Source organism: Lolium perenne, chromosome 4 (genome assembly GCF_019359855.2).
Source record: "Lolium perenne isolate Kyuss_39 chromosome 4, Kyuss_2.0, whole genome shotgun sequence".
Classification (NCBI taxonomy): Eukaryota; Viridiplantae; Streptophyta; class Magnoliopsida; order Poales; family Poaceae; genus Lolium; species Lolium perenne.
In genome coordinates this window covers 83247667-83261407 of record NC_067247.2, presented here as the reverse complement: position 1 = coordinate 83261407, position 13741 = coordinate 83247667, and the positions used below count along the sequence as shown (strand labels likewise).

General features: G+C 45.2%; 2 protein-coding genes across 3 annotated transcripts; both read left to right on the top strand.

Moving 5' to 3' along the window:
* The first annotated feature begins 2012 nt into the window (after nucleotides 1-2012).
* On the top strand, nucleotides 2013-5474 carry LOC127293147 (UDP-glucose 6-dehydrogenase 4). Of its 2 annotated transcripts, none has more exons than XM_051322714.2 (2): nucleotides 2013-2258; nucleotides 3762-5474. In XM_051322714.2, the coding sequence occupies exon 2, from the start codon at nucleotides 3778-3780 to the stop codon at nucleotides 5218-5220; it is 1443 nt and encodes a 480-aa protein (XP_051178674.1). In that variant the 5' UTR covers nucleotides 2013-2258; nucleotides 3762-3777; the 3' UTR covers nucleotides 5221-5474. The 2 variants fall into 2 exon arrangements, with proteins under 2 accessions (XP_051178674.1, XP_051178673.1); XM_051322713.2 differs by lacking the exon at nucleotides 2013-2258 and adding an exon at nucleotides 2963-3091.
* A 5658-nt stretch (nucleotides 5475-11132) lies between these two features.
* LOC127293146 (UV-B-induced protein At3g17800, chloroplastic) lies at nucleotides 11133-13467 on the top strand. The gene is made up of 3 exons (XM_051322712.1): nucleotides 11133-11423; nucleotides 11608-11891; nucleotides 12463-13467. Exons 1-3 carry the CDS (start codon nucleotides 11292-11294, stop codon nucleotides 13280-13282), a joined length of 1236 nt encoding a protein of 411 aa, XP_051178672.1. The 5' UTR covers nucleotides 11133-11291; the 3' UTR covers nucleotides 13283-13467.
* The last annotated feature ends 274 nt before the right edge of the window (nucleotides 13468-13741 follow it).

Sequence of the window (13741 nt, the reverse complement as noted above, 5' to 3'; positions counted from 1 at the left end):
TGCCCATGCTTCGTCCACATGGTGGCAGCGGGAGCCCCTGCCATGGATGGGCGACATCATGGTAGAGATCGAGCTCACACCAACGGGGCTCCGAAAGATGAGAAGACTGTGGGGAATGTCTTCGGTAACCATCGATCTAATTCCAGCAAAGCTTGTGTGAGCTGTACCTGTATTCGTTGCCGACAAAATCAACAGGACAGGGTGGTAGTGTATTTGGATATTTTACGGGGCGCATACTACTTCAAAATGTATGTGTTGTTTGTTGCGTACACATTAACAGTTTAATGCAATGATTCTAGATGGTTGCATTTATGTTGCAAATGTGTATCTACGATCCTCCATGTTGTTTTCTATGTTTCATGCTTATGTGTTTTTGTGTTGCTTGTGTTGTGACAAACTTTAGTCACTTTTTTTTGTCTCCTCTCACAAAATGTAGATTTGTTACGTGTCCATAATTTTTTGTTGCATGTTTGAATGTTGCCACAATTCGTCAACATGGTCCCTCAAAAATACGTTGCAATGTCCATAATTTTGATCATCGACTGGGTCCTTCGAGAATCCATGAAGACACTAGTGATATGGTGCGGCTGGAGTTTTCTGTTGTACTTATTGGATGATCCATGATCATGATTTAAGACAGATCGAACCGCTGGGACGTCTAATTACGTGAAATTATCATCCAACCGGTAGCTTATAGTTTAGAAGATATATGATCAAATCTAAACGGCGGGTTCCTCGGTTCGCTAAGTTGACCGTACTTTTCAACCTTAATGTAAGATCCCATTTGCGCCTGCGTACTTGTTGGCTTGGTACCACCAATTCCGCCTTCCCCCAATCAACTAGTTGAGGTGTGTGCGTGTGTGTGGTGTGACTCGGGAGGGTGGGTCAAGGCTATTTTCTCCACGTAATGTACCATATGTTTTTCTATTAAAATTTAATTAATTTTTATTAGTTGCTATGGGTGACATTAAGGGATAATGCATTGTGCAACTTATGTCTAATACCTTTTCTAGATGATGTGGCTGATTCTCTACCATTGTACATGCCTTCAATTGTAACTCATTGTTTTCACAACGAACATACATCCTCCGATTTATATTAATTGACGCAACTTTGTCTAGATATAGATGTTTCTAGTTAACAAACGCGTCTAGATACATCCATATCTAGTCAAAGTTAAGTCAATTAATTTGGATCAGGGAGGGAGCACATCTGGTTATATCCCGCCATAAGGTTATGGCATGGCACATGGAATCTCACGGGAAGTGAAAACACATGAATTGGTCTGAGAAGTTGTTTGGATGAAGCACTGAAAACCGCAAAATAAGTGTATAGAGATTTAGTGGGGACTCATATAATTTTTTAAGTGGACTAACCTCTTGCTGAAAATCGCAGAGGATTGCAGTGTAGAAAACAAATCCATATAAAATTTTAAAGGTTAATTAATCTGTACCAAATATCCATTGTAGAAAAAAAAACTATTATTGAACTTGAAAATCCTCTGAACCAAAAATGCCCTTAAAGCGAAAAATAATCCATCCATTTTTTTAATATAAGACCGCTACACATTTCAAGGTAGGAATTTAAATACTTGTTTGACCAATAAAATACTATATAATTTATATGTCATCAAAAGTATATCATTGATTTCTATTTGAAAAATGTTTCAACAATATTTTGGTGGTGTCCTGTAAGTTATATTTTGATGTTAAGTTATTAGTCAAAGTTTAATGTGTAGTGGTACTCCCTCCTTTACTGAATTTAAGGTCACTACCAAATATACAATATTCAAGTATAAAAAACTACTATCTTTCGCTGAGAAGAATTGATTAGATACAATGGTGCTCGTTAATGTGAAGATTGTATAGAACCATAGAGATAAGCCACCATATGAAAAATATTTAATTAGCATGAAATAAAAATTTATTATAATTAATCGTGCTATTTATTAATTGATTTTATTTATCTATAAACACTGAGAGAGTGGCCTGGTATTCCTGAAGAACGGAGGGGATTAGTATAATTTTGCATCTGTTCCGTACAGCAAAAACTTACTGCCGCTGGCCAAGAAAAAAACTGCATTCCCAGATCCGCCGCCGCCAGTTTCCGGCGCCCATTGCCGCCGAACCCCTCACCTTCTCCCGCTCGGCGGCTCCATCTCCTCCTCCCACCGGTGCGCGCCCGCTACTTCGACCAGGGCAACTCGGTTATCCCGGATTCTTCCTCCTCCGATCCTCCGAACGCGAGTCCTTTTGCTGGTAAGGAAACCCTACCTTCCTCCGATCGTTGTACATTTTGCTGTGAATTCTGCCCGGAACAATCAGATCCAGGCAGACCATTTCCTATAAGGCCCGCCCCTGTTTGGGACAAACATCAGGGCCAACTACTCCACTTTGCTGAATTTGGCCGTGTCTAGACTTCGAAGGTCTGCACTGCTCCCAGCAGGCAGATGAATACTGAATACAGCTTGTCATTTCTTGCATCTGAATGTAACTCTGTAACTTCTGCACTACAGAGTACATTATGTATTTCGACTCCCTATGCCTTGACCTTAGTTATATTGTATTTGTATGCACATTGAACGGAATTACGGAAGCTAGAGAATGCGTGATAGATAAGAGAGTAGGGTGGTGGAACTTGCAGATCTGACCACATGCTGTTGAGCCATGCTATAACAGCCTATCACCCTTTTGTTTATGCATCTAGACTCCGCGGTGCTAAAGTAAAGGGGGTGGTGGTGTGTCATGGACTCACAGGAACCTTTTTTCGGTTGATTGATTAATGGAAGTCCGGTGGCCTCATGGGTGGCATGAGAGCACTTTGCCGTAAGATGCAACTCACACCTGCTCAGCTGTCATGATTTCTTACCAACCTTGACACGTTTTGTTTTTCCAAAGGGGGGAGAGTGGGGAGGGGTAGATCCAATACGGTGGGTAGTGTGGAGAGGGGTATATAAGGAGAGTTGCAGCCTTCCCTCTGCAAACAACCTGTAGGCAGGCAGCTTCTCTCTGAATACAATACAAGGGGTCGTCTCTGTTTCATCTCTCTTGCTGTGTCCCTGTCAAGATCTCCCTCGAGTTCTTGAGATCTGGTGAGTGTTGGCTCCCTGATCCAGTGCATTACCTTTTGATTAAGCTCTGTAGTCTGGTACATGATCAGGTGAGGAGTACGGTTTCATTCTGTAGTTGATCTTTCTCAAGTTGTCTGAACTGAAGATTGTCTTCAGATCTGAGAGTTCACTTGAGATTCCTGCTCTCTTTCTTGTATTGTCCCTTGTTTGATTAGTAACTTGACCGGTATGCACCAATGACATGAATTTAGTTTACTTCCCCCATTTAGATTAGCATCATTTTCTTTTTTACCATCTGCTGCTGTGGTAGGTGGATCAGATGATCGTCGTGATATTTCTCAGTGTATCATTCTCCTCACATGTAGTCTGTCATTTATCTTACTTGTAGTCTGATGTGCAAGGTTCATTTTCCTTTTGCACTTTAAGTTACCTGATGCTGTGAAGTTTGCATATATCTGAGTATTCATAACTGTTCATGGTTTTTTACAGGATTAATATGGGTAGCTTTCTTAGAATCTGGGTCTGTGTGTATCTTTCATTTTAATTATTGTTTGTCACATATTGCTTTTTCAAGATCTGAATCTTGATCACTTCTATTGACTCACAAATGGGCTTAACCATGTCTGATCAAAGTAAAAGTTTTCACTCTCCTGTTTTCGAATCCTCTGAAAACCATTATTTGCTGTCGCAGGTTATAAGCAGACAGGATGGTGAAGATCTGCTGCATTGGAGCTGGCTATGTCGGTGGCCCAACAATGGCTGTCATTGCCATCAAGTGCCCAGCAATTGAGGTGGTTGTTGTTGACATCTCCAAGCCTCGCATTGATGCTTGGAACAGCGACACGCTCCCGATCTATGAGCCTGGCCTCGACGAGGTTGTCAAGGCGTGCAGGGGCAAGAACCTCTTCTTCAGCACCGACGTCGAGAAGCACGTCGCCGAGGCTGACATCATCTTCGTCTCGGTGAACACCCCCACCAAGACTCGTGGTCTTGGAGCTGGCAAGGCTGCTGACCTCACCTACTGGGAAAGTGCTGCCCGTATGATCGCTGATGTCTCCAAGTCTGACAAGATCGTCGTTGAGAAGTCCACTGTCCCTGTCAAGACCGCAGAGGCCATTGAGAAGATCTTGACCCACAACAGCAAGGGCATCAACTACCAGATCCTCTCCAACCCGGAGTTCCTTGCAGAGGGCACGGCGATCGATGACCTGTTCAAGCCTGACAGAGTGCTTATCGGTGGCCGGGAGACCCCTGGGGGCCAGAAGGCCATTCAGGCACTCAAGGCAGTGTACGCCCACTGGGTTCCTGAGGAGAACATCATCACCACCAACCTGTGGTCTGCTGAGCTCTCCAAGCTCGCCGCCAACGCCTTCTTGGCCCAGAGGATCTCCTCCGTGAACGCCATGTCGGCGCTCTGCGAGGCCACCGGCGCCGATGTGTCAGAGGTGTCCTACGCCATCGGCAAGGACTCCAGGATCGGCCCCAAGTTCCTGAACGCCAGCGTTGGGTTTGGTGGGTCCTGTTTCCAGAAGGACATCTTGAACCTGGTGTACATCTGCGAGTGCAACGGCCTCCCCGAGGTGGCCAACTACTGGAAGCAGGTCATCAAGATCAATGACTACCAGAAGAGCCGGTTCGTCAACCGTGTCGTGTCCTCCATGTTCAACACCGTCTCTGGCAAGAAGGTGGCCGTTCTCGGTTTCGCCTTCAAGAAGGACACTGGCGACACCAGGGAGGCCCCAGCCATCGATGTGTGCAATGGCCTGTTGGGCGACAAGGCCCAGGTCAGCATCTATGACCCCCAGGTCACCGGAGAGCAGATCCAGCGGGACCTGGCCATGAACAAGTTCGACTGGGACCACCCGATGCACCTGCAGCCGACCAGCCCCGCGGCGCTCAAGCAGGTGAGCGTGGTCTGGGATGCGTATGAAGCCACCAAGGATGCCCATGCCGTCTGCATCCTCACCGAGTGGGAAGAGTTCAAGAAGCTGGACTACCAGAAGATCTTCGACAACATGCAGAAGCCGGCCTTTGTCTTCGATGGGCGCAACGTCGTCGATGCTGCGAAGCTCAGAGAGATTGGCTTCATCGTCTACTCCATCGGCAAGCCGCTCGACGCGTGGCTCAAGGACATGCCCGCCGTCGCTTAGTTCTCCAGAGTTCACGTCGTCACGGGACGAGAACTGGTGGACCATTCTTTCTAGTTTGCTTTTGCAGGAGACGAGGCTACATTTTCTGTCATGCATAAAACAGGGTTCCGTTGGTATCTTTTGTGGAGTTTTTCATGTTTACATTTTCGTCTGTAGATCATATATGTTCCTCAGTCTTTGTGCTGTTTGAGGACTGTAAGAATGTTTCTGTATCCAATGAGTTTTATAGCAATTTGATTCTCCCTTCTCTTAAACTTATCACCCAGTCCACCTCTTTTAGTTCTCCTGTCGGTCTAGCTTTTCCCTCGTCAAAGTTTCTTCGGTCTACTTTTAGTTATTTCTTTTGTATTTATCAATAAGGGAAAAAAGTGGCACAGGCTGGCTTTTATCTGCCCTAGTTCCTGTCCTTAAGAAAGAACTCATTACAGAAGCCACTGATCTTATCTCATCTTTTTTATCTGACAGCTACATGCTTTATTTCAGTTAATCTTACTTAATTTTCATCCAGATCAAATGTATTTTTCATAATAGGTGCATTTGGACCTACGAGCCAAAACACCATTCATCCATATCAAACTAAGAAGTACTGGAACACTTGAAATCTGGCCAGGAATAACAGGCTTGCCTTTTCATCCTGACAACACTAATTAAGGAACGCAGGTTCAGATAAAAAAAATTAATCAGGAACGGCACCATCTCTAGCGGCGGAAACACGCACACGCGGCAAGCGTCCATGGCGTCCACAGAAACGTCCCTGACTCCCTGCCCTGCATCTTCCCTCTTTCTGAGTGTGTCTACACGACTGCACGTCCGCCTCTCGAACTGTTCGTGGCGCCGGCAACTTGGCCCCCGATCGAGCCTGCTGTCGAAGAATATCCCACGTCTCCCTCTCCTGCCCTCCAGTTTCAGGTCCAGAGAACACACGAGGCAACTGGAATGGAGTATCTTTTTCGTGGTGGCGATCGCTCCCGTCGGTCGATCGATCGTTCTTGTCAGTTTCCGGCGGGTGTTGCGTGGAAGGTCGATCTCCCACCTGCGCCACACGGCCACGGAGAGACGTGCGGCGGTGGCGAGTTCGCCTCCGGTGGGAGGGGCCGGAGGCGATGGCCGGCCGTGGAGCTGCCAAGTCTCGGGGCGGCGTCCTTGTCCGTGGAGACCCCCGTGGCATGTCTTGGCGTCGTGTGTCATGAGTTTCTTTTTCGGATTTGGACTTTTGCTAGTGCAGTGCTTAGTGTTGTGGCACGAGATCGATGAATACGGTTATTCTACAGTGGAACCTGATTTCTGTAGGACTACAGTATTTGAAAAGGATGGCAGGAGTTTTGTGAGAACGTCGTTGGGAACATGATGGTGCATCGATATGCTTTTGGGATTCGGGTGTCGAGTGTATCTTAAGAAACGAATTATTCGGGTGCACGGGCTTTCACATGCCTTTAAGGAGCACATGGAGCTTCTAACAATTAAACTACTCCAAGTTTACTGTCTTTTTGCTTTGAAAGTTTTTTGATTTTTCTTTTTGATTTGCGGGGCAGAATCCTGCTGGAATTTGTTTTGTAGTGATTCAATTTGCAGTATGTTTCATAAGGAATATGGTTTACACTCAAATCTCTTGAAAAAATGTTTCTCCCATGGTTTGATCCGGCAAAATCATATATGATTCAAGTGGGCGTGGCGTCGCAATTTGCAAATTATTTTTTCCTATTTTTGCGTTTTTGGAAATCCCGCCGATCAAAGAGGTCTAGACCTCGTAAGTTAAGTATCAAGAAATTCAATGCTACACTCGTGGAGTAGCCTTGGGAAACTATATGGTCAAGGCATCAATGGGCCCACCTGAACGTGGGTGGAGGGACATAGTCAAACCCGCCAAAATCATCTTAACTAAGTTTTTAGAGCAAGAAATGACTCACATGCAGTCGTTCTTCCTTCTTTGTTCATCACACGATTCAGTTCTTCCTTCTTGACTTGTTGCTCCACATAGAAAGACCTCACCCTTTTACTGGACGCCGCCTCCCTACTCTACCAATAAACAATGACTCCACCTCCTCCACCCAATGCCCTGCTTCATAGCCAGGGTGGAGCACCAAAGAAACAACATCTCAATCAAGCCACCCCTCTAATCTCGTAATAAGAGGAAGGAAAGCCCTCGCCCCTCCCCCCACATGCACACACTCCCCCTCGGTGTTCATATATCAAGCCTCTACCTTTCATCTGTAACTTTTTCCTAGAATGATAAGCTCTCACTCACTCCTTGGTTCTCCTCGTCATTTGGATGTTGTGGAAAGACGAAAACACTTGGGTGTTGCAGCGCTTGGCAAAGATTGGCCCCACTGTCTGCAAGAGGGTTACCAACCCGGTCAAGTTGTGGAAGCTCTCTAGTACAGTTTGGAGATAGTGTTGAAGTCGTGATAGGTGTTGTTTCTTTCCATGTGTTTCTGATTGCTCAATCACCCATCACCAGTGGCGGAGCTACGCACAACTTGGGGGTTGCTAGTCGTTCAATTTGTACTCCAGAAGCTTCTATATATTAGGTTACATAATCATATATTTATAAATATACTTGTTAGACCGTGTATGCTATGGAATCTCAAATGGTATATTTAATAATATCAAGAAAAGAGGAACAATCACATGCCCAATAATATACATATGCACTTTAGAATTCATTTGTGTAAAAAAATATTCAGCGAGGTATGCGTTGTCCCATTTTGTTATTAAGAGTTAAGGTGGTTATATTTATTGTTAAGGTAAATATCCAAAATAGCGAAAAACATTTGTGCAAATCATATATATTTTCAATGATGTACATTAGAACTATATAGCTAAAAACATAATGATAAATATTGAGAAATGTTAGCGTACGGTTAACAATGTTACTTAAGTAATATAAATAGTAAATGTTGAAACCACAACATGGTAAATAATATAAAAAAGGTATAAAAGTTCAGTATAATTATATTTACTCTAATTTTTGTAGGTCAAAAATCTAGTTGAAACAACTGCTCGATGATAAACCATATTGTTGTTGCTCGACTATAGGGTTGTGCTTGAAAGCATTAGGATAATAATGAGTGGAGGGGTATTCTTGTATTGCTTCCGACTTGTACGCAAATTTTGCAGTGATGGATTGCCCTTGAGTCCCCAATATCTTAGTTGTCGCCGGAAATACGTCCGTGAAGTTGAAATGGTGCTCTGTCGAACTTTTGCTCGTTGCATGGTATAAGGATGTCCAACTGTGGGCCCCGTACATGTGAGCATCCATCTCAGAAGATTCCTCCTCCAAATGTGCTGCTAATTGAAAAATGAGCATAACTTTCACGCAACAAATGTGAATGTTTTTGTTTACATATTTAACTTTCTCGAAACGAACTCTTCAAAAAATGAATCTAATATTTGAAATTTTAAAATATATTCGAGATTTGGGATCTATATAGTTCTTTATTATTTGGGTATGTAGTCCGGCCACTATGCCTATGTAGTCATACGATATGTCGTCTGGTTTTACAAAGTTCATTCAAGTTTGTTTAAATAGTACATCTAACACTGTCAAAAGTATTGTTGCTTTTACAGACGTAACAGCCGTAGATTCTCTTTTCACGTGGGGTACCACCGATCTGAATCTCGAGGAAAAGTGATTAGCACAACGGCTCTCAAATGCGCCCCATTTCGACCGCACCAAATGCACGCCGAGCTGTCATGAAATTAATAAATAATCAAATCAATCGTGCAATGTCAACAATACCAATCTGTCCTACCATGTTAGTGGTTGTACAGATTTGATGCTTACATCACTGGCCATTCATCAACGGGCACGTGTATGAGACATCTGCCATGTTAGAAGCAGCAATAGAGGAGATTCTTCATGGTGCTTGAACATTTGGCGATGGTGAATGCGCTTGTCAATCGATGGACCCAGCTACCTGAAAACATATATGGAATATATGTGTGTGTACGGTCAAGCACAATTCTCACAGAAGTTGCCAATCTTTGAAAACCTCAATCTTGATAAAAATCTAGAAGAATACCGGAAATTCGTTTCTGATCTCGAGCTTAGATGCTCCCGAACTCTAGACCAATCACGTTTAGCACACTTCAAATCTGTCAGAGTATTCAGCTCCGTATTCACTTCGTCGCTCTGTTTTTTAACGGTGACTGAGCCAGCCGTAATCAATACCGGCTGCTACTGTGATCACGTGCACAGTCGCGCGTGTGGCTATAGTAGGAAAATACAGCCCACACTAGTCGAAGTTGACGGAGACCAGTTTGCCTGAAGTGAAGGACACGACGACAAATCTGTAGCCTGTAGCCGAGCTTTCTTGTGCTTCAGCCATGGATTAGGGATACTGTTCACACACAACCTCGCCGCCGACGTCTCTAACCGGGTCAACAATTCCGAGCACCACGTTACCGCCGGAGCGCACCATCAACCAACAAATTCAATGGAGACACCGGATCGATGCCGGCAAGCCGTCCGTCCGCCGGAGACTTTTGTTTTGAACAAGGCCGGAGACTAGGAATAAACAACAAGATCCAAATTCTCCGGGCATCACTGTGTATAGCAACGCCAGTGGCAGATAGAGCCGTGTTTTCCAGCGAGTTAGCTGCCTCACGGTCGGAAGCGAGAAAATGAGAGAAGAAGGCGAGGGGGAGTTCGTGTTATACCTGTACTGGTGGGATCACTCAAAGGTGTATTTTTCTTCGTAACTTGCTTCGTATATCCTGTAGAACTAAAAAAGTGGCACATGTCCCGATAGATTTGCGTGGCCCAGAAAACGAGCTCATCTGAGCTCGGGAGCAAAAACGCTCCTCCCGAAGAATACCAACACATTACTACAAATAATGTTGCTATATTTGCACGCAAGAAGTCACTCATTCTTATGTTGTGGATACACATGCCCAAGGCTTGGGCATACTGCCTAAAAAAACGCCCAATACTTCAACTGCCGAAGTCGGGTTGCGTCGTAACAAAGTAGCCGTATTGAAATGTGCGGCTGGATCACCTCCTTTTCAGGGAGAGCTATCTCATCACTGGTACCGGCTACGATGGTAAACTCAATGTAATAATTGTGTGCATGAAACAATTTGTACACACCCGGAACTTTGGCAAGCTCCGCAGCTTCTCACCACGTACGGGTTGTTACTGTACCTTCGTGATGTCGAAACCGCTCTATTTGTTCTTCTTCTATTTATATCGACACGCAAAGCTTTGGCGTGTTCTCAAAAAAAATCTCAGTGAAGCTCATTTATGCTTGCTATCCCACAAGTCAAAGCTCATGCACTATACGTGCTCACTCTTTCAACACACATGGCGAACAGTAGCCGAAGAATGTCATCACGACCAGAAGAGAAAGATCCGCGAAGAGAGGACTCGTTGAATACGTACTGCTCATCGAAGAGGAAGACACATATATAGGATAAAACAATTGATACTACTAGCAATCAATCATCTTGACGAACGAATACAAACAATTATCTTTTTATCCTGCCATTGACTAACATATGGTAGGTTTAAATACTGCTGCGTTTTCTAATGAGATCAGCTAACGAAACATTATGTTGCCTCCATGGCTCTAGCCAATCAAACCCCAAAGAGCTGCCGTGCCACCAAAATACCAAATACAGCAGCCGTAATTTTCATCACCCTCTTACGTACGTTTCACGCTTATTAAAAGAAAACATAAAAGAAAAACACCTTCTAGAGAAGAAACACCGGCTTCACACGACAAGACATGAGAAAGCTATGCGACGCAAAATAGAAAAATATATATAGAGCAAAAATGTGGTGCAAGTCACACGTCAAATTGGAGGAGTATAAAATTTGCATTTCTGTTAGTTTGACACGGGACGGGAGAGCAGTAGAACACGGCTGGCTGGCGGATGCTGACCCCTGCTGCCGCGTATAAATACGGACTCCCACTCTCCCAAACCTCTCATCCTCACCTCAGAATCGAAGCAGCCATTCAACCATCCTTCGCGTCTCCAACCACCGCCGGACAGATCCCCAATCCCACCGTCCTAGCCTCTCGTGCTCGCACCGGAACCCCGAGGAGATTTGCGCTTGTTGAACCAGAGAGATGGAGGCAACAGCAGCAGCGGCCGCCGCGCTCAGGTCGCCCACCGCCGCCGCAGCGCCCTCGCGGCGGGTCGCCGGCGCCAGGTCGCTTCCCTTCGAACGGAGGCGCAGCTTCGCCTTGGGCTCCGTCAAGGTAAGCACGACCTCCGAGTCATTGCGGAATCTTTTGTTTCAGTACAAAATTTGGGCGGGTCTTATCCCCTTTTCAGTGTTCTTATCCGTTTCTTGCTGTATAAAAATGTTTCGAGCAAAGAAATGGATTTGGTTGGCGCGTCCTGTATGCTGATGTGCTTCCTTGTTTACGATGCTATCCTCAGGGTCTCGGACGGCAGCAACTGACATCCAGAAGGCGAAGCAGTGTCATCAGGGCATCTTCGTCGCCGTCGGAGTCTCTGCCGTCGTCCTCCCCCATCGCGCCGCTGCAGATGGAGTCCCCGATAGGCCAGTTCCTCTCCCAGATTCTCGTCACGCACCCGCACCTGCTCCCCGCCGCCGCCGAGCAGCAGCTCGAGCAGCTCCAGACCGTCCACGACGCTGCCGGCAAGGAGGGCGGCGGCGACAAGCCGGCACCGCCGCCAGGTGGCGACATCGTCCTGTACAGGTAAATTGGTGTCCGGAACGGTCACTCCGTTTCTCTCGTTGTTTCCGATACGTCCATCCGGCTGTAAAAAGATGGGATTTGGGTAAATAATTTTGTTTCGAATTATACCGTGCACGAGTAGAGGGCATGGCCGATTGGCAATTGTGGAAGTATCATCAAGCTAGCAAGACCAGCTCGCATGCTGCCTGCAAGCACAGATAATAATCTTTCTCTCTATGGGTCCTTGCCGACATGGTTAGAAATACAGAAATTTACATGACAGATAGAGATGTTCTGAATTGTTTACTGTACCATTTTATTGGGTGTGCTGATTGTGTTTCCTGTAGGGAAGGGGGAAAAGTGATATTTTTCTAGCCTGTTTGATTGGGATAGAGCAGTCGCGTTCATTTTAGAATTGTTTTGCGAGTCATAATTTGCTATAAAAATGATAAGAGTATTCATGGTTTGAGTTGGAGTAGATACAAGTACAATTTGTGAATCGCTGCTCACTGGAATTTCAGTCTTCAATCAATTCTGATAATCCCCTATAAATTGTAGAAATATTGGCTAATTTCTCTCTTTTTATTAATAGGCGAATTGCTGAGGTTAAGGAGAAGGAACGGAGAAGGACGACAGAGGAGATACTGTACGCGTTGGTTGTTCAGAAGTTTGTTGAAGCTGGCGTCTCTTTGGTCCCAGCTCTCTCTCACACCATCGATACTTCTGGTAGAGTTGATCAGTGGGGAGAACATGTGGAAGGGAAGCTTGAGCGCTTGCACTCACAGGAGGCATATGAAATGATCGAGAACCACTTGAATCTCATATTGGGGCAGCGGCAGGCTGATGCCACCGTTGCAGCCATAAGTAAGCTCAGGGTTGGCCAAGTCTACGCTGCATCAGTGATGTATGGGTATTTCCTCAAGAGGGTCGATCAGAGGTTTCAGCTCGAGAAGTCCATGAAGAACCTCCCTTGGGGATCAGAGGACGATGCGCTCAATCAAGTTATGACGACCGACTCACGGCCCTCGGCTCAGACTTACACTTCTCACCCAGAGGTGGAGGAGTCCTGGACCTCCTCTGACGAGCTCAGCGCGCAAGGGCTTGGCCAGTCTGTCAAGCCTTGCCGTCTTAAGTCGTATGTCATGTCATTTGACCCAGACACATTGCAAACTTACGCGACAATCCGGTCAAAGGTGGCATTTGGCATCATCGAGAAGCACACGGAGGCACTATTTGGGAAGCCGGAGATTGTGATTACTCCAGAAGGAACAGTCGATTCTTCCAAGGATGAGCATGTCAGGATAAGCTTCTCAGGATTGAGAAGGCTGATCTTAGAGGCTGTTACTTTCGGATCATTCCTTTGGGATGTCGAGAGCTACGTGGATTCGAGGTACCATTTTGTCACCAACTAAGTTGGAACCAGATAGTGTAGATTCATGGCTATGTGTTTGGTGTGAAGTTCATAGGCTTTGCTGAAGACTGTTGTACAATGGAAATTACCCCGTGCTGTATGCTGAGAAACATATGATTCTGGCATCACAACATTGTAAAGTGGAAATGTCATTTAGACTGATAACTAGCTACTAAGATTTTTTAAGATTTGCTCTTCCTGGGGTTGTATGAACTTTCTCCTTGCCCGAAATTGAATTGAGGAGTCCTAGCTAGTTCTTGTCTGAACCTGTTGTCGATGGTGTGTTATGCTATCATGTTTTGAAACTTGAACTATGTTAGCAAATTGCACGTCGTGGGTGATAGTTGTGAACAATATTATAAAATGATTAATGCATATATGATTACCAAAGAACAGGCTTTAAGTTTAACATAAATAAACTAGGTAGTAGATTCATGCAAGACATAGTGAGAGCGCGATC